The 27,195-nt window shown below is 45.2% G+C and overlaps 1 protein-coding gene across 1 annotated transcript in view; it reads right to left on the bottom strand.

The window, feature by feature from the left end:
- Positions 1-1,348: 1,348 nt before the first annotated feature.
- Positions 1,349-27,195, bottom strand: part of LOC139054094 (carboxypeptidase Q-like) — a 32,453-nt gene continuing 6,606 nt past the window's right edge. The window contains exons 3-6 of the mRNA XM_070530623.1: positions 21,741-21,832; positions 12,340-12,497; positions 6,340-6,440; positions 1,349-2,423 (exon numbers count right to left, since the gene is read on the bottom strand). Coding sequence (XP_070386724.1) covers positions 1,845-2,423; positions 6,340-6,440; positions 12,340-12,497; positions 21,741-21,832 — 930 coding nt within the window. The 3' untranslated portion in view covers positions 1,349-1,844. The remainder of the gene's footprint in view (positions 2,424-6,339; positions 6,441-12,339; positions 12,498-21,740; positions 21,833-27,195) is intronic.

The raw sequence follows: 27,195 nt of genomic DNA on the forward strand, positions 1-27,195 counted from the left end.
CAAATGCACTCGCTCTTAGTTACTGCATAGCCGCATCTCGGTATGGTTAGTGCCCCTGCAAGACTGCGTCTCTTGAAACATTCGTTACTCTATGTATTGGACGCAACTATACAGTGGCGAAGAGCGGGATCTGCGGTGATACTACACGTTTCAGCGCCAACAAAGTTAGTCAGAAAACACACGCACACACACACACACACACACGCACAAAAATTAAGTAAACTAAAAATATCTACCGAAAAATAGCGGCGACATGTTGTATTGAAAAATATATTCACTGAAATAAAGCGAATTTTCCGTCTGGAAATACGAACTTTAAAAAGTACGCCGAATATTGGTGAAATGACAGCTAAACATTTCCTTCAAATGTTCTTTTTTTTGTTCGTTCCTTAAAGAGCTTAGTTTTGCAACAAAATTGCATTTTTGGGGGGTCCGTCATGCACCGCTAAATGAAAGACTTGTTCGTCCGGTCATTCAGCTGCGCGCAGGCGTCTCAGTTCATGTCTCAGCCCGCTTCTACAATGTCGAAGTGTGCGCATGACGGTGCCATATTTTTTCTATTGGACAAATCAGGCAAGCAAAGTTGGTGGACGCAAATATTTTCTACATCGATGCGAGCATCTAGTGGCTAGATTGCGCTGGTGTCCTCATCGTTTCTCGTCCCTTGTGTATCGCGCTACATTCTTCGTCAGTGCGGAATAACCACCCGCCCAGTATTTTGTACTTCTAAGAAACATGTAGAGCGCCGACAAAACAGCAGAAAAACAAAAACGGAGCGCGTCTTTCTTTTTTTTCCTTTTTTTTCAGCGCAGGGTGCCCTACTTTGGGCTCCACCAATGAGCCCCGAAGAAAAGAAAAACGAAAAGCCTGGCATGAGTTCAATAACTTGTATACATTCTTTAACAGGCTCCTAATATCCGAAGTCACGCAGCAAGGAGTGCGGAAGAGGCAGCAGGGCGGTAGTTGTATGAGGGCCCGACACCTTGGATTCCTTGAGGCCGCGCAGCGCTGGCGGGCGATGCGCGGTGTGAGGCAAGTACAAAGGGATGGGCATAATGAACGCTTACAAGTATTCATGTGCGTGTTTCTCTTTTTTTTTTCTTAACTGACTGGCAGTGATCGCTGCATGCGGCGTTCGCCTTCGCTATCGTCGCAATACTGTGTGCGTATTTTATTTCTGAAGCCTCAAAAACTCCGCTTCGCGTTGCATTCGCGGTCGCATCATATTCACGTGAGCACGGGTCGTGAAAAAGACTCTCTGGGTAATGGGATGAATTCGGGCTAGTATTACACGGCATCTCCAACTCTCCTTTCTTGGCGTCGTGTGGGAGACTGAGCAACACAAATATCCCATGGGCCTAGAGGCACCAGGAGAAGTGCCCGCCTATACAAAGCGGACGCTTTGTACACTTTATTTTTCTCACATTCAACCGTTCACATGGAAGGCAAGAACGTAAGCCTTATTATCTGATATGAAAACGCACACAAAGCAGGGAGGGAAATAGGGAAGAAGCATGCTGGCAACTGGCCACCGAGAGGGGCACAAAGCCTGCCTACTCTTTAGGAGGAGGGGATAGAAAAATGAAGTTGAAGGTAGAAGGGAAGCAAAACAAGAAACAGCCTTCGCACAGAGGATACAGAAACGCACTTGCAGACCTACGCGCAGAGGATGCAACCAGCGAGTGTCAGTGACAGCTGCCTTCCTATGCTATAAGCCTGTTCCCTCCGCCGACAGGAGCTGACATCCGCTGTACATAGCTGCGTTCATCCTCGCAAAGTGTTTCCATGCCACGGCAAGTGTCAGAGATAGCGCACGCATCGAGTCTCTCCCGGCGGTGCGGGGATCAATGACCTCGAGGCAGCATGTCTCGCAGGTCAGCCACCGCGTAAGCCACGGCCGCCACAAAGGCCGCGCACAGGTCCAGGTCGCGGCTGCTCACGGCGCTCACGGTGTCGGCGCGCGTGTGGTGGTAGTGGAAGTACCGCTCGTTACGCGTCAGAAGCACGGAAACCGGCACGCCAAGCTCTTCCAGCTTGCTGACGTCGGAGCCGCGGCCGCGGCTGGGCTCGAGCCGCGTAGCGCCCACGGGCGCGGTCAGGCTCAGCAGCCGGCGCAGGATGCAAGCGGTCGTGTTGTCGCCGCCGCTCGTGGTGAGCCCGACGGGCGCAAACGTGCCGATGTCCGACTCGAGCGCCAGCGACACGGCGTCCATCTCGTCCCGGTGCCGGCGAACGAACTCGGTGGCCCCGTACAAGCCGACCTCCTCCGCCGTCCACAGCACCAGGCGCAGCGTGCGCCGTGGCCGCAGCTGCATGCGGCGCAGCTGCGCCATCGCCGTCATGAAGATGAACACGCCACCCGCGTCGTCCACCACGCCCTGGCCCACGTCCCAGCTGTCCGTGTGCGCGCCCACGATAACGTACTGCACGAGCATACCACATACCATATTAATGGGAGCCAACAAAGGCAGTCAGTCTGTTATCGGTTTTACCTGCAAAAAACTGCCCACAAATAGGGTGTGCGAGTCGCATGGCCTACGTTTTATCCGACCTCCTAGAAAATAGTTTGTCGCTTACCGCTGTTTTGTCTTTGGTTAAACCTATAAGCATATACTAGCGTTTCCTGCAGGCAACAAAACAAAATTATTTTTCTTACTGAGTTTTTGTTTCAGTGCGGAGTTTCTGGCTAAAAGACTTGGGCCATAAATGAATTGTATGCAGGAAGCGTAATTTGTTGGATTAGAGCAGGTACAGAGGACAATGAAGAAGCTTGGTGCGCGATCCTTTTACTTCCCTAAAGCACGATCACGGGCAATAGAGCGACCCGGCTGCAGTGGCCACGCCGTTGATGTAAACGAAATGCAATGCACACCTCTTTGCTGTATCCGACCAGAACTGTCTGTACAAGTTTTTTACGAAACCATAGGTAGCGTGGGGTGAAACTCGCTTCCGGTGTTCTGCCTGCTATCTGTTGCCCACATCTTGACAACCTACATTACTAAATAAAGTTTCCTGAAAGTACATATTTTTTCATTTAATATCTTTTTTTCTTCGTGAATTTTGCATATTTCAATAAAGAAATATACGTTTCATTCGAATATTTTTCTGCTTCATCCTTAAAGGGTTAAATTTTACAACAAAATTGCATTCTCAGGGTCCGCATGCAGCGTTCAATAGAGCACTTGGCATCGCTGCTCGACTGGTTCGTCCGGTCATTTAGCTGCGCACAGGCGGAAAAACCGGTTCACGTACCTCTAGCAGCTGGCTTCTCCAATGACGAGGCGTGTGCACTGCGGTGATATTTCGTCTTTATTGAACAAATTAGACCAGCAGTGTTTTTCTAGCGATGCGAACATTTGACCTTGTGGTTCAATTTCAGCGAAAACCAAGCAGTCATAAGCGCGAAATCTAAATAAAGACCCAGGCCGCTTTGTGTACTTATGTACACTAACAAGAAAATAATTGTGCTCTTCTGGGTTATTGTCTCATAAGGATAATGGTCATCAATCTTGTGTACTCTTCGTTTAACGCTATGCGCTTGCTGCTTTTCTGTAAGGAACACTATGCAACGCTGATGCGCGCATGCAGTTCGTGCCCGATAAATATTAGTAGCGCATCGCTAGAGAAAGGAAATGCACGCGAAGTAGACAACGTTTATGGTTTGGGGACACGATAAGCCACAAATGGCGCAAATTTTTCTTAGAGTGTATACGAGCGCTTCAGCGGGATCGTTCTTGTCATATGTGGAGTTATAAGACGCCAGAACAGCGCTGAGCTAAATAACCCAGGTGCACTAACTTTAACCGGTCCATTCAGATTACCTATGCGATAACTTCTCACTGCCAATGAACTACCACTAAATAATGCACAATACATGCTTATATTGCGGGTACAGGGGCCCCTGTCAGGTGCTGTGCACCTTTTGCCCCTGCACTTTTCTTGAAATTGTACTCAAGATGAAATAAATCATTCATTCATTCATTCATTCATAACTTGAAAGCTGATGTCCCTCCATAGTGCGTGTTAGTATGAACTAATGCAAAGCATTGTTGTCGAATGTAGACTCGTTTTTCCCGCTGGTATTTGACCCTTTTCGTGGGCCGATCTGGGAGGCGAGCAATGAAGCCTAACACAGCATCTCAAACAGTGACCTATGAGTACATTTGTAGCGCACAGCTTTCGCAAAACGCCCAGATAGCGCTCAATGTGACCTTCAGACCCAGTTGAGCGCTGATGAAACTATGTGCAATCACTTATATCGCTTGACACATCCGCTGTCGCACTCTAGGCATAGCGTACCTGGGTTCTTCCACAAGTGCGCATTGACGTCAGAAATGACGCACATTGGGCTTGCTATGCCCCGGTGAACCCACTAGTGAAACCACCAGTGATATCACTGGGCAAGACACGGTCGAAACCACAATCAGTGAACCAATGAACATTGAGCAATTATGTCAAACGATGTGCATTTCTAACAATGTAAGCTTGTAAAATTGTTCACAATCATAATCTCTAGCAATGCTATTTGTCATAAATATGTAATCTTCATAACATGCAGTATACGTTTCGCTTCAGAATATTACCATTCTTCGAGAGTGCACTTCTATCCAAACAACAACGATTCGCACAACGTGCGCTCATCTGGAGTTGAGACTGCCAAATTTTTTTGAAGATTTTCGAAGACACGATACCGGTACAGACGGCGTGCCTGTGTTAACTTCGAAATTAGTTGGCTTTGAAATAGAAAGCGAGAAGTGTGCAGCTTCCACGCCCGGAAATGAGAGTGCTAGAAGATCCGTCAGCGATGCACGCTTAGTCGCCGTTGTCTCGCAGCGATCATTCTGGCAATTCTGGCTTGCCGACAGGCAGACCACGCGCTCAAGAGAGCCGAAACTCAAAACCATCTGCCTCGCCGCGCCAGTGAAGTCTCGGGGAAGCTTCAAGGGAGTAACGATTCGAGCTCTTGTACAGCCGATAAAAGAAGCCACGCGTTATACTAAACAAACAAGCCAGTGAGGGGCGACTCCTCTGGGCGTGCAAGTTTCTTTTCTACGCTTGCTGTCATGCATAAGGTTTTGTGCGCCAAACAAGCTAACTGGCGTGAGGCAGCATTGCGTTATCGATAATGCCGAGTTCCCTCAGAAGGGGTGGCAAGGTTCAGATTTAGACAAAACACCCAAGTACGATAGCCCTATGTGTTAGTGAGTGCGCGCGTTCCAGTGAATAACTATTTACTGACTAATTATACGACTTATTATTTTGCGAAAGATGCATAGCTTTAACGTGAGCATCATGATGAAGCAGATCTTATCATCCCCCTTGACCTATTTCTAGATGCATTTCCGAACGATGCAGCTGAAACACACCTTAAATATTATAACTTGGGATGCATTTTTTGAGGCTGGAAACGAGATGAAGAGCACTTCACTGTGTCTCAATTATTAGTTTTACTCCCGTAGCCTTGCATGCAGACCTCAATAATCACAAGGTAAACACGATCAATAATGAACTATCATAATGCAGAAAAAAATAACTGCATATTTTTATAGCATAGTGTTTGTTGATTTCTTTTTTCAATGCTGAAGACTGTTATTTAAGTTACAGGGGTCGAATTCAAAGCTTTTTGATCGTCATCAGCTTAGCCATTGTTTGGTTGGCATCTTGTCTTTCGAATAGTTCTAGCAAAATGACTTTTTGTGGAATACGGTCCAAGAATAACGCATGTGCTGATCACACAATAGTTCGGGCTTCCCTGCGACAGCACACACCTTGGCCGGCCTCATGACCTTGTATACAAGCCGAAGAGGCTCCGAGATAAGTGGAGTGTTTTCTTCTTATGGTACCAAATGAATTAAAAGGAATTTTTTTTTATGTTTAGCCTCGTTTTAGAATGTTTGTGTGCAAGGTGGAGAGAAGGGACAACCTGTCGCACTTAAAGTAACGATGAACTGAGCCGCCTTCGAAATCATTTCAGCCGTTCGTCGTCATTTAGCTAGGCATCAGGACGCTCTTTTTCTCTCGGCCATTGATTTCGGTAGCAAGGTAGTGCAGGCAAAACTAGGGAAAAAAAATCTCCGTTTCCTATTTGACTGTACTGAATTAATTGCACTGTGTCCTGTGAAGTCTAGTGAACTAGCGAAGGCTAGTGAACGTTTGCCGTGAATGCTTCCCTGGCAATATATGTATCCAAGTATATAAATGCTGAAGATTCTTATGAAGAGATGGTAAGATGCACGAAAAAAAAAAGATGTAAAGCATGTGCTACTCAAAACAAGAAAATAAGATTAAGCGAACGTCGCCAGTGTCTGCTACCGCGACTCCCGTTCGTGCACATGTTACCTGCTCCGGGAAGACTGAGCCCGTGATGTCGGCAACAATGTTTCTGGAGACGCCCTGCGTGTGGTTGTTGCTCATCTCCAGGTGCACGACAACGTTGGAACCTGCACGTACAGAGAAGGCTGCCAGTCATGGATAGTTTGGCCCTTCAAGTATTAGGCAATAATTTTCCAGCTGCCATTTAATGAAATGAACTGCAGCTGTCTAAACGTTAAAAAAAGAAAAAAAAATCACACCCGTCTCTTTCACGAAGGTTTCAGTATCCTCGAGGTATTGCTCTTGCAGCGCCGATCGAAGCAGAGGAACGCATGAACCAGACGCCCGTGTACACATGTCAACAGCTTATAATGTACATTGCAGACCAGTGTACATTGTAGTTTTCGCTGTAAAGCTGCTATTAGGTTAATCGAAAAGAATACCAATTCACTGTCTCGCGGAACTCCCTGCATGATACGGCGACAACTACTCGGACCTTCAATTGTCTGAATAAAAATGTTTGAGCTACATAAAAATTGAGACATTCACTTCAGGAATCGGCCGCACAAAAGTTAACTCTAACACTAACGAACACATGGGTGTAATTTGCAGTGCCTGGCGCCCCGTTGACATTGAGAAAGACTGTTATGGTTAATTTTCTACGTGTTAAACTCATATGACAAGATCCAGCACTACTATTGCTATGCCGCACTGGAAACTGTCATGTCATTTGAAAACACTTGCAGTGGTCGGCAATTTTCTTTACGACCTTACAAAGGTAGCCTGTGTGGCTTCAGGGTCTGACAAAGTGGGATCTTGCTATGTTTCACCAGTGGGATCGTACGAATGACTTTGCAAATATTCAGAAAAGTTCTCTTTAGATATAGTTTGGTAAACAGCTCCAAAATTATCATCTACCTGCAGGTCTGAGGCATTTCTATATATATATATATATATATATATATATATATATATATATATATATATATATATATATATATATATATATATATATATATATATATATATATATATATATATATATATATATATATATATATATATATATAGTGTTGTAGCTGCAATAAATTTTTAAATATTGCCTGTAGCAGATGGCACATTTCTAAGCCTTGCGCTAAATTATTCGATGAGGCGGCCGTTGTTTCTACAAGAAAATGCCTAATTTAGTAAACATAATTACATCAATTATTTTTTTATTATTTACATTACGGCACGTATTTCAATACACGAATTGTATCAAGCGAGCTTGCAAGGCATATAGACTTGTTCGGAGGATGGCACTAGTTTCGAGATATGCGCCGTCAAACTTGCCGTAAATATGCACTGTTGTTCCCCGTACATTATTTATGGAGACGCTGTTATATACATTGAAGCACAAGAGTAACTGGAACAGTAATACATTTCATCAGACCCCCTGAAAATTAATATCTCGAAACTGGTGTAGTTCTCAGACTTCGTTTCAAGTGAATACGCGTTGCGAACTCATCGGCTACAACTCGTAAGAGGTACACTGAGCGTAAATTAAGTGGTAAACTTATAAACAGTCAAGTTGAGGACGTTTGTGACGAAGACAATGTGCAGATTCTGCACGATGTAGAAATCGATGTTATGCGAAGCATTCTTCTGGTAGCCACCCATCATCGTTTGAGGTTCTGCAAAACGTTACCAGACAGGTCAACGGGTTCGAAGACGAGCAGCTTCGTGCGTGCGCGTGAGGACAGCAGCAGCAGCAAGACAACGACGATAGTATGACGGCAAATTCATGACGACTGGTTCTTTTTTTGTGTGTGTTTCTTTTTGTGTTGTTGTTGTTGTTGGTGGTGGTGGTTTTTGTGCTGTAGCGAAGAAACGTGAATTGCTACCTGTTCCATTGCGACATGGGCCAATCTCGAAGGCTGTACATGTCGCACAGTAGCGTCAGCAGCTACGAGGACTGATGCAATGTTGCATAATCGCATAATATTTTTTGCGTTATTTGCATTATTTTATTCGTTCCATTGCCGGACTTTACATTTTCTTTTCGGATTACCTGTTTGTTTTATTAAGGCCGAGTTTTTTTTTTTTTTTTATTCGCTCTGTTTATTTACGCGCATGTATGTCGGCGTCTTCTTTCGCGTCGTATTCGGTAGATACGCCTTTCTTTCTTTCCTTCTTTTTTTTTTTGCCAATATGCCAAGCGAGTCTATCCGGGAGTATGGTGCACCGTGGTCAATATTTTACTACAATGGCGCTAATTACGCCCGTACCGTTAATGTTGCCTGCTCTGCGACTAATTCTCGGTTTTTGTTGCGTTGAGACCTATGTTTTGCTACCTTTTGCGTCTTGCTACCACGCTCGAAAGGGGGCGCGAAAGGGCCGTTTTTGACCAAGAGGCCGCACAGATGCCCGAATGCCACGTACGACACGCACGTGTGAAGCCACCAAAGAAGACGTTGTCTTCGTAAAGTTTGTGCAGCTTGGTTTGCACGCAAACACTGGTGGCTCCGGGCACCGACACAGGATCATCGCCAGCCGTCACAGATTATGTGGGCTGGGTTTGCGGAAAAGGAGAAAGACACAGCAGAACTGGAAAAAGCACTCTAATGCCGATTCGATGTAGACTCGCGGTGCAGTAAAATGCATTCGGCTGCTGGATGCGCCCGCTTCTCCGTGTTGAGCGCGGGAGACACTGAATTCCAGAATCATGGTTAATCGTGATCGCGCATCGCGGGCCTTGTGCTTTACTTGAACGAAAAAACCAGTCAAAAACACAAAGGACAAGAGAAGAAGTTCACGACACAACGACTGGTTCTCTTCTTCTCTTGTCCTTTGTGTTTTTGACTGGTTTTTTCGTTCAATTATGTACCAACTGGCCCAGATTTCAACCCTTCTGCTTGTGCTTTACGCTGTTCGTTGCCAACCCTTGCATCCGTCTTAATTCACGCACTTGCAATGAAGACGCACAGCTTTGGAGACAAAAATGCGAAAACAAGTGCGCTCCAATGCCCCTGCAATGCCACGGAAATTGGCACAGCAGCCATTCTCTGTTCGTTGGCAAGCAGCGACACATCAGTGCCATATATATATATATATATATATATATATATATATATATATATATATATATATATATATATATATATATGTTTTTCCTCAGAAAGCGGATCCGGCACAGTTAGTACGGCTTTGGCGGGATACAGTCTGTTTGGTACAGTCTGGCAGGTTACTTTGGCCTGTTACACAATCTGACTCATCACTACCCGATATTTTTACGCTTTCAGAATAATGAAAGCTCTGTCAAAGCCACTTACACAGAGCTAACACTTGACAAAGAAGCTTTCATTTATTCATTGAGCCAAGCTGATTGGTCGTCTATAGCAGATATGAAAGATCCACAAACGGCCTTCTCGTTCTTTATATCTGTACTAAAATCGTATTTTGACTGCCATAGCAAAGTCAAATGCAAAAAAAAAGTTTGTTTCTCCACAGAATTATTGGCCGTCAGATAAGCTTCTAGCCTTGATACGCAAGAAAGACAATCTGTATAAGAAAACGTAACTACGGCCATTTAACGGCAATTTGACTAGGAGGTATAAAAATTTTGCCAACTTTCTTGGTATCGAACTAAAAAAAGCTAAAAAAAACTTTATTACAAGAAAAAAATATTAGAATGTGCAAAAGACATTAGTAAGAAATGTAAGATAGTAAATAATTTTTTAAATAGGCAAAACAATCAGGTTATATTAAAGGAAATTATTCATAACGACAAAGCGTACACCACCTCACAAGATATTGCTGATGCTTTAGCAGAATTTTTCTTTAGTAGCGATTCGCATATACCCATGCAATATAACCATTTCATGCGACGCCTACCTCACTCGTTCTTTTGTTTACAACTACACCACAGGAAATAGAAAACATTATAAGAAATTTAAAAGCAACAAGTGCAGGTCTTGATAATATACATTCGAATCGCATCGAGCTAATTGGGCGCCTAATCTCAGATGCTCTCGCAATTATTATTAACCTAATGTTTAAGACTGGAACCTTCTCACAAGAACTAAAACAAGGTAGAATTACTCCAGTATCTAGAAAGGGTGACCGTACCTTGATTACTAATTATAGGCCAATATGCATTCTACCCCTTTTTAGCAAAGTTATTGAACGGCTGCTTGAAAAGCGCCCTAAGTACCTATCTAAATTTAGTATTATTTCACCATTCCAATTCGGCTTCCGCAAGGGCTATTCAACTGAACTTGCTTTTATCGCCCTAACTGAACAATTAAAAATGGCAATCGATAAGGGCATGTATGCTGGATCATGTAGTGTTCGTAGATTTAACTAAAGCATTTGATAAAATTAACCACTGAATTTTATCCCTTAAACTTGAATCTATCAGACTAACAGGTCCTGCTTTAATACAAAATGACTAATAAAATAGAGCATAAAGAGTTAGAATTAATGGTGTTCTTTCTAACTAAATGATAACACATTGGTGTACCACAGGGATCCATACTTGGCCCACTGTTGTTTTTAATATATGTTAATGACCTACCTAATTGCCTGCATTCTTCTAACTACATTCTTTATGCAGATGACACAACTATCTTTAACTCTGACATTTGTTTATAAGGAACCGAGTTTCTAAACTTAATACTGACTTAAACAACGTGTTAAATTGGTGCAGTATTAACCAGCTCAATATAAGCTCGTCTAAAACTAAATTTGTTTTATTCACGTCCCACCAACACTCATCCGCATTCATTCTTCCGCGCTACCTTGGTAATAATGTTATCAGGCACAGTACTTCCGGTAACTATTTGGGTGTAGAGCTTGATTCTAACCTGAAATTTTATCAACACATAGCCAACATTAGGCAGAAGGCAACATGCGGAATAAGGACACTTTTAAAAGCTCGGTATGTATTTAACTATAAAATACTACTCTCTTTATACTACTCATTTATCTATTCATATAGAGACTATTGTATTGCATGCTGGGGCAATACGTATCGTACCCACTTACGATCATTACAAGTATTACAAAACCAGGCTGTTAAAATAATCACATTTAGTCCTAACCATTTCAATTGCAAACAGCTATTACATAACTATAACATTCTTACCGTAGACGAACTTGTTAAATTTAATCTTGGTACGTTTTTTATACCGACAACTAGATTACACTCACCGCAAGAGTCTGTTACCTCAATCTTGTCTAATGAATACTAATCTTACGCGATTTGCACTAAACAATAATTTTCTTCTTCCCAAGGTACGCACAAATTATGGTAAGCACAGTATCCATTTTTCGTCCGTTTCCTTCAGGAACACACTACCTCCTACTATTAAGTCATGTAAATCATTTCAATTTAAACGAGAACTAAAAGATCACATTTCGTCATCTCCAACCACTAAGTTGTCTTTCTTTTTCCTTTTCACCCTTCCAAATCTACATTTTGTTAATACTTACGCTGCACAAATAAAAGTTCAGTTGGTTATGTCTCATTATCAATTTACTTTCATAATGGTGTTATAGTAACTTCTGTAATTAGTCGAATGTAATAATAATTATTATAATTTTTTACTAGCATGTGTGTAGCTGATTTGTATTAGTATTGCTAAACGTAAACCAATGCTATGTTTGCTATCTTTAAAATTTTACATTATTTGTTGCAACTGTTTATATTTTTACTTTTACGCTGTACAGGAGGTCCCGTTACAGTATTCGACCTCGGGACGTCCTCCTGTATAATATTCCCTTGTACTGTATCCTGTGTATTAATAAAACCTCATTCATTCATTCATTCATTCATTCATTCATTCATTCATTCATTCATTCATTCATTCATCAAAGATGAAAAAAAATGATGACGCTTTCGATTTGGTGTGGTAAGTTATTTTTTTTTATTCCTTTGGAAACACCTAGATAAGACCACACCAGAGCCACTTCTCGTTATAAAGTAAAAGTTTCCGCGATTAAATTACCCTAACTCCTCGCCACCTTCACCAACCGAGTGAAGCTCACCACGTTCCACGAGCCTTGTCAGCAATTCGGCGTCCTCGACAGTGACTGCGGCGGCGGGGATCTTCGGGTGCTCGGGCAGGTACTTCAGCATTCCCGTGTGCGGCGTGTACAGCGAGGCCGGGGTCGCCGAGCGCACCAGAGCCGCCACGGCGCCGTATCTGCGCATATTGCACGCTCGGCGCTCTGCTTGCGCCATTTCGGGCAAATAACACGCGAACAGGAGAATTCAAACACAGGCACAGTAAAAGAAATAGAAGACGTTCGCTGAGTGATTGGACATAAGTATTAGTTTTCCTCCTCCATAAAGGTGTGTGTACGCGTCAGTGCAAGGCTAATTAGCTATATGATATACTTCCAAGTAGTCTTCCGGTCTTGCTGATCAGACGTGAATTTTTCCATTCGAGCTTGATTACTCTAGGATAATACAGGCATACATAAATATTCACAGCAAAGGTGCTCGCTGAAGATTCAGCCATATTTATGCTATATCGGTTGTTTTTACTGTGATAGCAATTATATGGACACTTCAGGCGCTTTTCTGCCGTCGCCGTGATGTTGCCGTGATGATGGCTCAGAGGTCGTCACTGTCGCCGTGAAGTGAGAGGCACAGCATGAAGGTCAATTCGCTCGCTGCTGCTGCCGCGCTTCCTCACTCCAGCGTTCTGACAGCGAGTTTCAGCGGACATCGAGCGAGATATGTTCATGTTTGCTTGCGCGCACGTGACCTCATGCTTTTCAGTTTAGTTAGTAAGCTATTGCTTACAAGTTTATACGATCGATAAAGCTCCTATCCTTACTTCGTATATATCTACTAACTTGCTATCATAATCCATGCTTCACCTTTTGGGCGAAACTACGACTTTTTTTTATCGTAAAAGAATTTTAAAAATCGCCTGTAGCATGTCGCACAAATCTATTGGCTAAGCTGGATTACTCAAATAGGTGAACATTACTCGCACAAGAATTAAAATACATAATTAATTGATTATTTTAAAAACTTCTATCGACTATTTAACTAGTTACTTTAGCGCACATATGCCAATTTATAAATTAATGCCAGTATTTTCACAAGGCACATCCATATGGAGCGAATTTTTAACCTCCGTGGTTGCTTAGTGGCTATGGTGTTGGGCTGCTATTAGCACGAGGTCACGGGATCGAATCCCGGCCACGGCGGCCGCATTTCGATGGGGGCTAAATGCGAAAACACCCGTGTGCTTAGATTTAGGTGCACATTAAAGAACCCAAGGTGGTCCAAATTATTCCGGAGTCACGCACTACGGCGTGCCTCATAATCAGGTCGTGGTTTTGGCACGTAAAACACCTAATTTGTTTTAGCGAATTTTTAAACTAAAAGCTTTGAGATAAGCGCTGTCAAATTTGCCGTAAAGATGCCCTGCTGTTCCACTTACTTCTTCAACAAAACAACTTCTTGTGCATTGGAGTTTAAACATAACTAGAACACCAATGCGTTTTGCCGCAAACGTTGGGAACGCAAATCGCGAAACTATTGTCATCCTCAGAATTCGTTTCAAGTGGATATGACTTGTGACCTCACCGGCTACAACTGGGAGATTCCAATATGTGCCACAAATTTATTAGCTTAAAAGTTAATTAGCGATATTTTGATCATTATAGTTCATTACGCATTTCAGTTTCTCGTGCAAATCGTGTTAGATTAAATTTCTGGGATTTTACGTGCCTTAGCCACGATCTGATTATGAGGCACGCCATAGTGGGGGACACCGAAATAATCTGGACCACCTGGGCGTTCTTTAACGTGCACCTAAATACATGGGTGTTTTCGCATTTCGCCCCCATTGAAATGCGGCCGCCGTGGCCGGGATTTGATACCGCGACCTCGTGCGTAGCAGCGCAACACCATAGCTAAGCAAGCACGGCGGGTACGCTTCCCCCCCCCCCACCTCCCCCCGCTCTCCGGAAAAATATTCTGGCTACACGCCTGGCACCATGTGTGCGTGTGAAACGCCAAAAGCACATTCGCGCATTCTGAGCGTCGGAAGCCTCGAAACCGATGAATTGCAGCTTACAGCATTCCGAGATAATGGTTCCACTGTCCATCACAGATACGACCATGCCTTTGTGGAGAATGTTCTAACGCTCTCAGTGAAATTCCTAGCCTTGCTTCCGCAACTGCTTCACGAACGAACCCTGGCTAACATCACGCCAACTCTGACAGACGTATCCTCAATGTCAATCCCAGAAGACTTTGTAATAAATTTCCAGATTTTGTCTCTTTAATCGCATCCAATACCGCTCAAATTGTCGGTGTCACAGAAACATGGCTCCAAAGTTGCGCGTATGACGCCAACATAACCCCTCCCGGATTTAAAGTTCTTAGAAGCGACAGAAAGTATGGCAGAGGTGGTAGTGCTTGCCCTGTATTCGTGGTCTGATATAAACTACTCTGTGCTGAAACCACCCCCCTGAGACAGTATGGTGTAAGATTCACACATAAAATAATTTCATTGTAGTTGGGGTTTTTCAAGGTGCTTTAGTGTTTTTGATTGTGTTTGCTTGAATGAATGATTGAATGAAAGAAGTCTTGGGTTTTAGACGTGCAGCAATATGCAGCTAGCGAAGCACGACGCCACTAATTCCAAAATTAAAAAATAAACTATCGCTATTCAGACTATAGAAACTATCTAGGTGTACTGTCCGAGAATAACGACGTGATCTTGAAGTCCTTTGAAACAAACAAAAAAGAGGTCAAAAACCTGAAAAAGAAAACTAGTGAACTAGAAGCTATAGTTTAGGTCAAACGACTCTCGATTGAAACTGGAAGTTGAAAATTTGGAACTATAATAACGAAGAAATTACCTAGGGATTCAGGTTATCAATGTTTGTGAGGGTATATATTCTTAGGCCCTCACCACGAAATCTGGGCTTCCCACCCGCAATCATCACCATTCTGAGGCTATTCGTGGAATGACTCTCGCTATATTTGCGTGTTTTGTTAGCTGGGAGGCTCGAGACAAGAGGTTAAAGAGACAGACAACCGCTCAGAACATGACTCGAGATAACCCCGCTGATGGAAGGATTCCCTATCGTAGTGGCTAAAACGAGCCATGTTTTTCTCATTAGGCGTATATTTATACTTTTTATTCATCACTAAATGTTTCGAAAAACGACCTTTGGCGCCCCACGCGGCAAAGACATCAAGCTGCATAAAAGGTCCACCACGTGACCTTCTACTAGCGTACGCCGTTCCTGGTCTCTTTTTATTAGTAGCGAAATGTAGTATGTTCCTTTTTATTATTATAAGTTTTTCCTGACTTACAACGTGGAGATAATTCTTCGTTTGTAGTGAGCAGAAAAGTGGCGCTGCCTTCACCTTCGTTTTCGATGAGTTGCATTGGCTCGTCTATCTACAGAACGACGACGACGGGAGCCAGCCAGCCATGACGTAGCCGTGTACTTGGGGGAAAACGCAGCACAAATATAAGAAATGCCTGTACATCAACGCGAACTTATTGCACCAGCTTTTTTATTTTCAAAAGTGGTTGAAAAGGTCAAAATGTAGGTGGTTAACCACAGTTACACTCACTGCTGTGAAAACGGAACGATAGGCAGCTTTCACAATTTGCGAGGCGGGCTATCGGCATCGCTCTCACTTCTCAGCGTTGCTGGAGGAGGGACTCTTACTTTTTTAGAGGCTGCTCAGATCAAAAAAATTTGCTAACTAAATATCTACACGCTTTTGGAAGTAACCGCTGCAGATGTAAACACTACCGAGGGTGAGCTTCGCGTTGCGCCATAAAAAGCTAGCTCCTTAAAAATCGGTTGTCTGTCCCTTTAAGAAACGGAAAGTCCTTAAAAGTTATGAAAATGTACATTAATAAGAATTTGACAGCTATGAAGAGGCTGCTCTAGCTGACAAAGAAGCGAGCTAAAGGCATGCACTATCGCTTCGTATAGGTCCATAATAGGCACATATATAAGTAAAGAAGCTGGAAGCTTGGTGCCCTTGTAAAAGAAGTGTTATCCAAAGTTGTTTACCATGCCTGAAAACTTTTATACTTTTGCGTACTGGACAGAAAGAAAACAAGTACGGGTGTATGAACATTCGGGTCATGTTGCATTTGAACTACTGCATGTCTATATTAGAAGTCTGAAAAAGTATCGGGACACATTGCAGATGTAAGTTCAGTCGATATTGCCGCATTTGTTTGTTCTTAACAGAGACCAACATCCATGAATGAGTGCCACCAATTTTCGCATTTTCAAATTGTCAGATTCAATGCGTTTTTCTATTGTAGGAAAGGTAAAGACGGTGGCGATAACATTGTATTAGTTAAAAAGTGACTGGTTATGATTTTGACGAACGAGAACGGGAAGTGTAAGGTCGTTGTGAATTTTCGGCTTGGTGAAGCTCATGTGTGCATTCTTTTTATTTGCTTAAGTGCGTGCTTGCTCGACTTCTCTGGGGTCCACTCTGTTTTTGTGTGTGTGTTGCATTGCGATGTTGTGCTGTTGGCTCTGTTAGGATCGGCCTGCAGCTATTTCAGCCCGCTGCAGTAGCGTCGATCGATCCGGGGTGGTGGCGCCCTTCAGAGAATCAGCGAGGACAGCGCTAACCAACCGTGAACGTCCTTTGGAGAACTTGACTACGGCGATGTTAATTCACTAGAATAGCAGCTTGGGCTTGTTGGTTTTCCATCCTGCTAGTAACAGCGCAAAATATAGACAAGGGACGAGACAAGAAGACACCACAAGCGCTGCTAACAGCGCTTGTGGTGTCTTCTTGTCTCGTCCCTTGTCTATATTTTGCGCTGTTACTAGCAGGATGTTAATTCACCATGCGCTTTTCGAGACGCCAGACAATGTGCAGCGGCGGAGGCCGCTGTGCGAGGTCCGCTCTGGAATTTAGAGGCGCCGGCTGGGGTCGGGCGTGACCTCCTTACTACAGGGACGCGGGACAATGGATACCACGATGACTGCGCTGCAAAGGTCGTCTGCCCTCAGAGAGAGCAGTGAAACCTGTGCGGCGTGTGTGTGTAAAACCCCTACCCGCTTCTCTCAAAGGCGACCACGAGGACTTTCTACGATGACGTCGAACGATGACGTCGAACGGAGTGGTTATAAGCGGCTGTTGTCGGCTGCTAGTGTGTGCTCGTCGTCGTGCTCTGTGCTCGAAATGTACTCGTGAGCTGTGTGCTCATTTGCTGTATGCTTTGTCTTGCGGGCTCCATTTGGGAGCCACGCTAGACTGTCGATGTATGTCTTGTTTAAGCTGTAAATAATGTAAATAAACCCTGTTCACCTAGTTCCTCCCAAGTTCCTCTCTACGACCTTCAACTCCTTCAAATGGTGGCAGCGGCGAGATCGTCCGACAACTCTTACATCTGGTTGACAGCGGTGGGATCGTCCGACGAATCTAATAGCTCGCACCCGGGCCGCTTCCAGAGAGCGCCTGCTTTGGAAAGGCGGTGGCCGCACGCTGTTCGCGAAAAAGGAAGCGCCAGGGGTTCTCGCGCACTGGTTCTGGCGAGCGCCATAAGTCGCGCAGCGAGCCGCTGTAGCGGCATCTGGAGAAGGGAGTAATTGGGGAGTGTAGGGTCGGGCCGAGGCGGCGCGGGCGGTTCGGGTGGTCCCGCGGCTGGGGGTGAGAATGTGCGCGGCTGAGCGGGCAGTGTGAGCTGAGGCTTGAGACGACGGACCGATCTCGTCAGGTGCCCGATCGGAGCGACGGACTGCTCCGAGGCCTTGCTCAGTCGCATTCGTTAATGTGAACCCGTTTTCCTTGTTAATGTATACTCAGTGTAACCGCTAATGTCTGCCTGTAAATAAATTCAGTTGGAATTATTGACATCCAGCATCTTTAGTCCTGGAATACCGAAGCAGAGAACAGTGCAGCGGCTCAGAAAGAGCCGAGAGCGAACTAAAACACGAAGAAAGAAGAACACGGCAGAGGAAGGAAAAACTTTACTGGAAGTGAAGGGCACGATTTTTTGCTAGTCGTAGTAATGTGAAGTCAACAGACAAGAAAAGCATAGGGTAAATTACTTGTTTTAATTGAAATGTAGAAATGATAAATTAAAGGGAAATACAAGTGGACGAAAAAGCAACTTACCGGAGGACTGGATCCAAACCCACGTCCTTGCATTACGCATGCGACATTCTTACTAATTTAACTACCGCGGCGCAGTTTTTCCAACCACGTTTTAGGGTATTATACGTGTGGGGTGTTAGCGCGCGCCACAACTCACGGCCATGGCGGTGGAATCCTTTCTGCCGCAGACGTCACGTAGAACGTGAACTTGGCAGACGGCAACTGGGCAATGAACCCACCTTTGTGTGACCGCATATAAGTCGCATTTAATGAGCTCTTTCCATAGACAAAACGGGAGACGAGTTTAGCAATTTATAGAAAATCTGGTAAAAAGGTTCATATTTTCCTTGATGAAATGCCCGATTCTTAAATAAACACGGTATTTGTAAACAAGTTATTTTAGCCCAAGATATAATCATTGACGTTGATGGTAACCATACATTATTAACAACATAATATTTAACCCTGCTGGCAAGTCATGGTATGCACATTTTTATGCAAAGTATTACAAAGGAAGAATTCCTTGCCACCAAATTATTTACACAGGTATCAATAGAGCATGTACAAACCATGACCATGAGAATCAACGGACAACAATGGCGAAATAAAATATGTTTCGATGCATCAATGATTAGAAGGTCGTGGATCACTATTTTACTGCCTTGACAGCATTAGAGAGGTCGATTGTTAATTTCCATGCGTCAGTAGAACAATGGTTGGCAATAAATTCCGAAAAGGCAAATAAACGCATCAATAATATCAACTGAAGCTTTCTAATAAGTTGCGATCACATTCGAGCTTATGAGTTAACAGTTGAAAGTTTAATAAATATACAGTCAGCGATGAAGAAAAACATGAATATAAAATGGAGAAACCCCGGGAGTCATGAAAACCCTGGTGATGGTATTTTCGGGCAAAAATTTAGGCAAATAAGAAACAACGTTACAGATAAAATCAAATTGGTAAAGACGCACTACCAATAAATTATAGTTAATGCTTGTGGCAAAAACGGTAGGAAAAATGGGAACCCTCAGGAAACAGAAGAAAGGCCAGCCAGGGAGCGCATCCATGAATCCCTCCTATCAGCATTTCTTAACATCACTAGGGATGCACTGACTAACAGCTTCAATCAGTGCTTTATTAATAAAGTAAAACAAGTTCAAGATCAAGTAGCTCTGCAATTCATTCAACACTTTCAAAAGTTCCAACGTGCACTTCACATTCATGTTAGAAGTTGCAGAGGTTGAGCTATGGGAACCAGTGCGTTAAATTCCCATTACTCGATCGCCAGGAACTGATGCAATTATTATAAGAGATATTGCCTACACTTTTAGTGACACTAAGACGCTGTTAGTCTTTATATAAACTAAACAATTAGGACAGGTGTAATGCCGGAAAGTATGAAGACAAGCATGGTACGACCACTTTAGAAAATGGACTCGCGATCAGTATACAACAATTACGGACCCATAGCAATACTGAATTATTTAGCCTGTATTCGGGTAAAAATAATTCACAAGAATGTGACAAACGTCTCTGGAAAATACAGCTTGCTAAATTACTCAAAATATGGTTTCCGCAGAGGTTGAAGTACAACAATGATTCTTGAGAATTTTGCGGACTTTCTGAGCCAGGGAATTGATAAAAATTTTATATTTCTCATGTTTCCCTCTTTTTTTTGTAGACTAGCAAATGACATTTGATACAATTGACCATTTATCATTACTTGAGAAATTGGCCAACTTTCGCTTCAGGAGTTCCTTTCCGTACTTATTTCAAAAATTAATGTTCCGATCTCACTTAGTGTGTTAAAACAAGTTATTTGTGAGCAAGCCGCTAAAAGTTACTTGCGGTGTGTCCAAGGCATCTATGGTGAGGAAACTACGATTTAAAATCTACATCAATGATCTAACATGCCTACAAATTACTTCTAAAGTTTATTTTCATGCTGATGGGACTGCAATTGTTTTACGTATCAGCGTATTACGTGCCTATTAGATTGGTGTATAGAAAATCGAATCCTCACAAACAAACTCAAGACCAATCTACTATGTTTCTACAGATCGCACAAAAAACATTAACGCTTTCACATCCAATATTCCTTCATAACAGCAGCTGCTAGAATTGTTCTTGCCCTCCAGTGACCTTAGTACAGAGTGCTAAATACCTAGGTCAACACATCTATAGCATTTAAATCTTGGAATGACCACATTGAATGCATAGCAATACGGCTATGGAGGAGGAGAAGCAAAGTTTATTCGAGAAAAAAAAAACGCAATCATGCTTCCTTCTGCTTACGCCAAGGGATTGGTAGGGGGTCCTTAGTCCAGGACTTCTGCAGCCTGAGCTTTGGTTGTGTGTTTACACGCATAACGTGACACCTTTTTGAGATGTCTCCCAGATGAAGGCTGTACCTGAGACGTTAGGTGAATATGTTATAGGTACGGCTTTTAACAGTTTACGGTTCATCCTCCCATTACAAGTTTAACTGGTTAGATTCAATCCTGTGCATAAAATTCGTGTTCTCCTCGCTTACGGAAGACACTGTATAGAGAAGCTCCAGCAGACATTATGAACTGCTTCTGTTTACCAGATAGGTGACATATAGACAATTTGCATTCGATGCTATAAGTAAAAAAGTAGCACTCTACTGCTTCGAAATTGAAAATATCAAAACGAGACAGCTTAGGCAAATCAAGGGGTGTAAACTCATACTGTTCTTCACAAAATATTGGAGGAGAATCCTTTTTGTTTTGTATTCCATTTCATTTCAATAAGTTGCAAACTAGTTGCACTCCCAATTCATTTAAACAAATGCGAGGTCTCACAAGGTCATCGATTATGTATTCAAACATCTAAAGAGAGGTTGAAGGAAGAAAAACAAATACCCACTATAAGTTATATAATAATTCAATGTACGATGTCATCAAGCAGTCTCTGTCTGTCTTTCTCTATATGCGTGTTTTTATGCTGGGTGCTGTGTCGATTTTGTTTTTCATTTTCCTGCCTACTTGCCTCATTTTGATATCCATTTTTTATTAAATTACTTTTATGCATAATTTACCTTTTGCAGGGCAGTTATTTACACATGCATTTCTGTTCCCAGCTGCGAAATTATTCGCAAGCATTGCATTGTTCCCGAGCTTGCTGCTTCCTTTTTTTTCCCCTGATAAGCAACAATGTGACTGAGAGAAGGTGGTTGTGAGTCGAGACTGCCCCGTCACACATACAAGCCACAAGGCTTACGTGGACTGGACATTGCCTGTGAATGTCTATTCGTGCCCAAATAAATGTTCTGCTCTATCTATTAGAATGGGTGGCGGCGTACCTGGCTGCGTAGGAAGGCCCCTTGGTGCGGTACGGCACGAACCGCCAGTAGTCGGTCCACTCTGGATTGAACAGCACGATGGTGCCGTTCACCTGGATGCCGAATATCAACAAAAGGTTGCAATGTGTCCGATCGGCGAGCACCCCGTATATATTTAATTTCAAACCGGGACATTCACTGGAGGAGAGTGCACTCCAGTTACCCGCCGTGGTTGCGTATTGGCTTTGGCGTTGCGCTGCTAAGCACAAGGTCGCGGGATCAAATCCCGGCCGCGGCGGCAGCGTTTCGATGAGAGGCGAAATGCAAAAAAAGGCCCGTGTATACCGTGATTGGGTGCACGTTAAAGAAGCCCTACTGGTCAAAGTTAATCCGGAGTCCTGCACTATGGCGGGCCTAATCATATCGTGTTTTTGGTGCGTAGAACCTCAGAATTTAATTTTCATTTAGTGCGCTCCAGTGTGCGGCAGGCACTCCTGTGTCTGCCGTTGTTACGGGCCCTGGGCCCACAGTTTACGTAACAAGGGCCTAATTCGCCAAGGTTGTTCGCGTACGTTCTGTTCCCCATTGGCCGCTCGCTTTCGATAATTTGTCCATCATATCGATTGGATATCACCTGCTCTTACGAACAGTACATGCATAAGTGATTTTTCTGTGAATGTGAACCCAGGGGCCGATTTCTTATAGTTTTTCGTTCGTAAGTGCCGTTTGCCATCCCCCAACCATCTGCACTAATTAAAATTATGGGGTTTTACGTGCCAAAACCACTTTCTGATTATGAGGCACGCCGTAGTGGAGGACTCCGGAAATTTCGACCACCTGGGGTTCATTAACGTGCACCTAAATCTAAGTACACGGGTGTTTTCGCATTTCGCCCCCATCGAAATGCGGCCGCCGTGGCCGGGATTCGATCCCGCGACCTCGTGCTCAGCAGCCCAACACCATAGCCACTGAGCAACCACGGCGGGTCCATCTGCACTAATATCTCCAACTTCAAGATTGGCTGACATCTGCTCTTACAAAGAATTCCAGCGGAAGAATGTTTCTGTGAAGCCGAGCTCTCAAGACGTCGTAAAAACAGCAGCAGGCAAATCGTAAAAATAGTAGAGAAGGGTATACTGGCCAATGAAAAGGAGTTTTTACGAACAAAGGGCAATGCGAATTCGCGCCCTTAGCTCATATTCGCGATGCAGTTTGTACTTAAGTGCAGTTCGTAAGAACAGGCGCCAATCAATCGCTATAATAAACTGTGAAGAGGTTTATTGGCTGCGTACTGTTACGTTTCGCCTACGACGCGCGGTATAGCCGGCGCGGATGCAACGGACGCCGGGGCTTCATTCAAAGCGGCGGACATTTTGACCCGTTCAGCGCTGCCGTAACGCCTCCTGCCATGCGCGTCCAGGCATGTTTTAATGCCACGTGTCTTCGTGTGTGCGTGTGTGTGTGTGTTTGTGCATGTTGGTGCCCACGCTTGTCAAAACGCGGCAGCCGGGGAGAGGAGCTCCCCCAACTGTGAAGCGAGGAGGTCTGACCGGCGCCGGCCCGGCGGATGCGTCATCTACTCTTCTCAACGTGTCTCTCAGCGTGTCCGTGCCCCGCATCACGTGCGCCTCTGACGAGGCGTTCCTTCTTGCCCTCAACTCCGAGAGTATAAAAGCAGCTGCCCCCGGACGCCAAGAGAGAGGCTCCGATTTCTTCTGTCGAGTAACGTGCTCTCCCGTCTCTCCACTTCGGTCGACCCGGCCGGCCGCTCTTTTGCAATGCTAGAATAAACAAGTTGTTCTGTTAGCAGTCGACTCATGCTTTGCCAGGACCTTCGGATGCTTCCAGTTGTGCCCCAGGCCGCCAGGCCAACGCTACCCTTGGGGCTTGCGACCCATTTGCATCAGTACTGAAAGCGGCTAACACGGCGGTCAAGCAGCAGCAAGAGTCCCAGCACGAGCGGCGAACCCCGTGCGCAGCGCTGGTGATGATGATTGGCCAGCGTTCGTTGTCTTGACTGTACAATTACCCGCGGGAACGAAAAAGAACCGTTCTGGTGACCTAAGAGTGCACCACAATGAGCGGGCCGAAGTTAGTCTTCAGGCGCTACACATTGTTGTGCCATTACCACAAGCCCGGATTCCGAATCTGCAAGATGCAGAATCTATCCTGCGAGCGCCCTAATTCTCCCTTCACAAGTCAAGATGCTGAGCCGTCAGGCAGCGGTGCTCTGCGGAGAAGCGTCGGCGAGCAGCGTGTTCAGACATGCACACAAGTGCCAGACAGCCCGGCGCCGCACCTCCTTTCGCCTGGAGGTCACCGCGCGCGCGAACTTTGAACCGGGTGGCCAGCGCGGTCGCTGGTTGGACCTCTCGGACGACCGCCGAGTGCTGACTTTGTATTGGGCCGTTTGAGTGACAATGGTTCCTCGGGGATTATAAAAGCCGCGGCGCGCCGCCTGAAAAACCGGATCCGCCGACCCACCGGGAGCCAGTGCCGCTCTCGACTGGGGTGAGATGTGTCACGCGTTTTCGCCGGACGTCGCCGTGCGGGAACAGTCGCGTTTGCTGTGAGATCTCGGCCCCAGTGCCGACCCGTTCATGTCCTGTATAATGACCTGTATATAGTGTATAAAGTCCCTTTTGTTATTCTCATCGACGCCTGGCTCGGAGTCTTCGCTATCAACGCTCTGTCACGAAACGGGTGACGAGCGCTACGGGACCACAAAGTCGTAATCGTGGTGCAGCGGTGCAAAGTCGTAACAACATGGACGTCCCCGACGGCGCAAGTCCGAAGACGGCGTGACTGGTGCGATGACGTAATTCACGGGAGATGTGCGCTCGATGATGCGGTGAGAGAGAGAGTTTATTTGAAAGAAGGCAGAGAGGTCGGCATGAGGTAGCGCACTCTAGCCGGCTAATGTGCACATAGAGAGGAGGAACGAGGACATAAAGGTGTGATGAAGGATGATGATGACATAGAAAGAGGGATGCACAACGGTGAAAGCAAGTTCAACATTCTGGTGATCAACATTCAGAAATGTCACCCATGAAGCCACTGCCGGGTTCAATATCTTGTTTGTAGCCACTATAGTTCAAATGAAACTTCACATAAAGGCGCTAAGACGAAGCTGGTGTGTGGGCCTCCCCTGCATGGGCAGCACAGGCGCCAAGCAAAAGCTTTACAGGCCTTCGTACTTGGGCAGTAATTTCGTTCAGAAACCAGCTCCAGTGGCAGGAACTGACAGGCGCACAGGCGTGCCAGGAAGGAAAGTGGGCGCGTCGGTGTTTTCGGGGCGGCTGCTCTTCTGGCGTTCTTGGTCAGATGAAGTTAAGGCCCCTGCGAGTTCGCGGCACTCCTCAGCATGTCTCACAGCGGCAGAAACGCGTGACACTCGGATGCATCAGGCCGGTAAGGGAGAATTGTGTCGACAGTGTGTGACGGTGGCGGCCGTACAAGAAGAAAAATGGCGAAAAACGAGTGGTACTTTCTATCGCGGAGCTGTATGCGTAGGTGAGAAAGGGTAGAATGAGGTCCCACTTTGAGTGGTCAGAGGTGACATACAGTGCAAGCATGTCGCCAAACGTACGGTTGAAGCGTTCGCTGAGCCCGTTGGTTTGAGGGTGATAGGCGGTAGTTGTCCGAGGAACAACACAGCACTGATTGAGGATGGCCTCAACGACTTAGGACAAAATGGTGCGACAGCAACCACTGAGCAGTTCCTGGGGTGGACCGTGGAGGAGAATAAAACTGCGAAGAAGGAACGACGCAACGCCGCGGTAGGGCGGTGGTTTCGGCGTGTCGCGTGAGGTGATGAACGACGATGGCGCAGTGGTTAGCACCAGTTGTTAGCACTGGGGGGCAGAGGATTTGCGGCGTTGGCAATCGGGGCAAGAGCGAACAAATTTTTGAACGCAGCAGTCCCTCGCCAGTAGTACCGCTGTCGAAGACGTTGGTAAGTTTTCAAAACTCCAGAATGCCCACACTACGGATCAGCATGGAAGGATGCGCAGATTTCGGAGCGCAGGCTTCGAGGTATTACCAATAACCGTTGACGGCCGTCTGAGAAATAATTACGTCGGTTAAGCAGGTCATCGCGAATGGCCATATGGTGAGCTTGACGACGCAGCGCGAGAGTTGTCGGTTGTGCTGATGAATCGGAAAGAAAGGCTCTAAGGGAGGCAATCCAGTGGTCCTTGCGCTGCTCGGAAGCGATGGTTCCAATGTCAGTCGACGAACTAGTAGACAGACGCTGAGGAATAGGAAATGTCGGACAAGGGAGAGCGTGACAGGGCGTCGGCGTCAGAATGCTGGCGTCCATTTCGGTACGCGACTCGAATGTCAGTATAGTAGCCGAAGTGTCCAGCGAGCAAGGCGGACTGAACGATCTGTCAATGATGAGAGCCAAGAGCGTGCATGATGGTCGGTGACGACATCGAATGGGCGCCCATACAAACAAGGACAGAACTTAGTAATGGTCCAGGTGATGGCTAAAGATTCTTTCTCCGTCACATGCACTGTTGGTATCGGCTTTTGTCGGTGTTCGACTTGCGTATGCTGCGACGTATTCACCGAATGCGCGTTCACGTTGCGCAAGGACAGCGCCGCCGACACCGCTGGGTTCCGTGTGCCTTCTGTAGAAGCTGTTGGGTAGTAATGGCGCGAAATTGGGGGTGGAGAAAGAAGACGGCGCAGATTCGTGAAAGCGTCCTCCCACTCCGATGGCCATGAGGAGAGAGCGCCATTGCTTCCGAGAAGCTTCGTCAGGGGTGATAAGATGGCGGCAAAATTTCTAATGAACCATCTGAAGTAGAAACAGAGTCCAACGAAACTACGTAGTTCTATTATCGACGTTGGTTTAGAGAATTCAGCGATGGCGCGAAGTTTGGTCGGATCGGGGAGAACGCCGCCCTTGGATGCAACATGACCGGGTATGGTAAGCTGTCTCGCTGCAAAGTGGCACTTTTTCAAGTTCAGCTATAAGCCGACATTCATTAAGCATGTCAGGACACATTTGAGCCACTGAAGGTGCGTGTGAAGTCCAGAGCAAGGACGACAGCATCATCGAGAAGCACAGGCACATGTGTCATTTTAAGCCTCGCAAAACTGTGTCCATCATGCGCTCAAATGTTGCGGGCGCATTACAAAGTCTAAAAGGCATTACGTTAAATTCGTACAAGCACCAGGCATAACAAATGCTGTCTTCGGCTGGTTGACTTCTGCCACATGACGCTTGCCAATATCCCGACCGCAATCCTAAGAAAGAAAAGAATTCCGCGCCTTGCAGACAGTCAGTGGCGTCATCCATGCGCTGTAAGGGATATAAATCCTTGCGAGTGATCTTGTTACGGTGTCGGTAATCTACACAGACGAGAACAGAGCCATCCTTCTTCGTAACAGAATATATAATTAAGGAAAGGTGGTGGGCCAATTAGAAATAGTTGGCACACGAATGAAATGTTGCGGGCTTTTCCTG

Source organism: Dermacentor albipictus, chromosome 1, assembly GCF_038994185.2.
Source record: "Dermacentor albipictus isolate Rhodes 1998 colony chromosome 1, USDA_Dalb.pri_finalv2, whole genome shotgun sequence".
Taxonomy (NCBI): Eukaryota; Metazoa; Arthropoda; class Arachnida; order Ixodida; family Ixodidae; genus Dermacentor; species Dermacentor albipictus.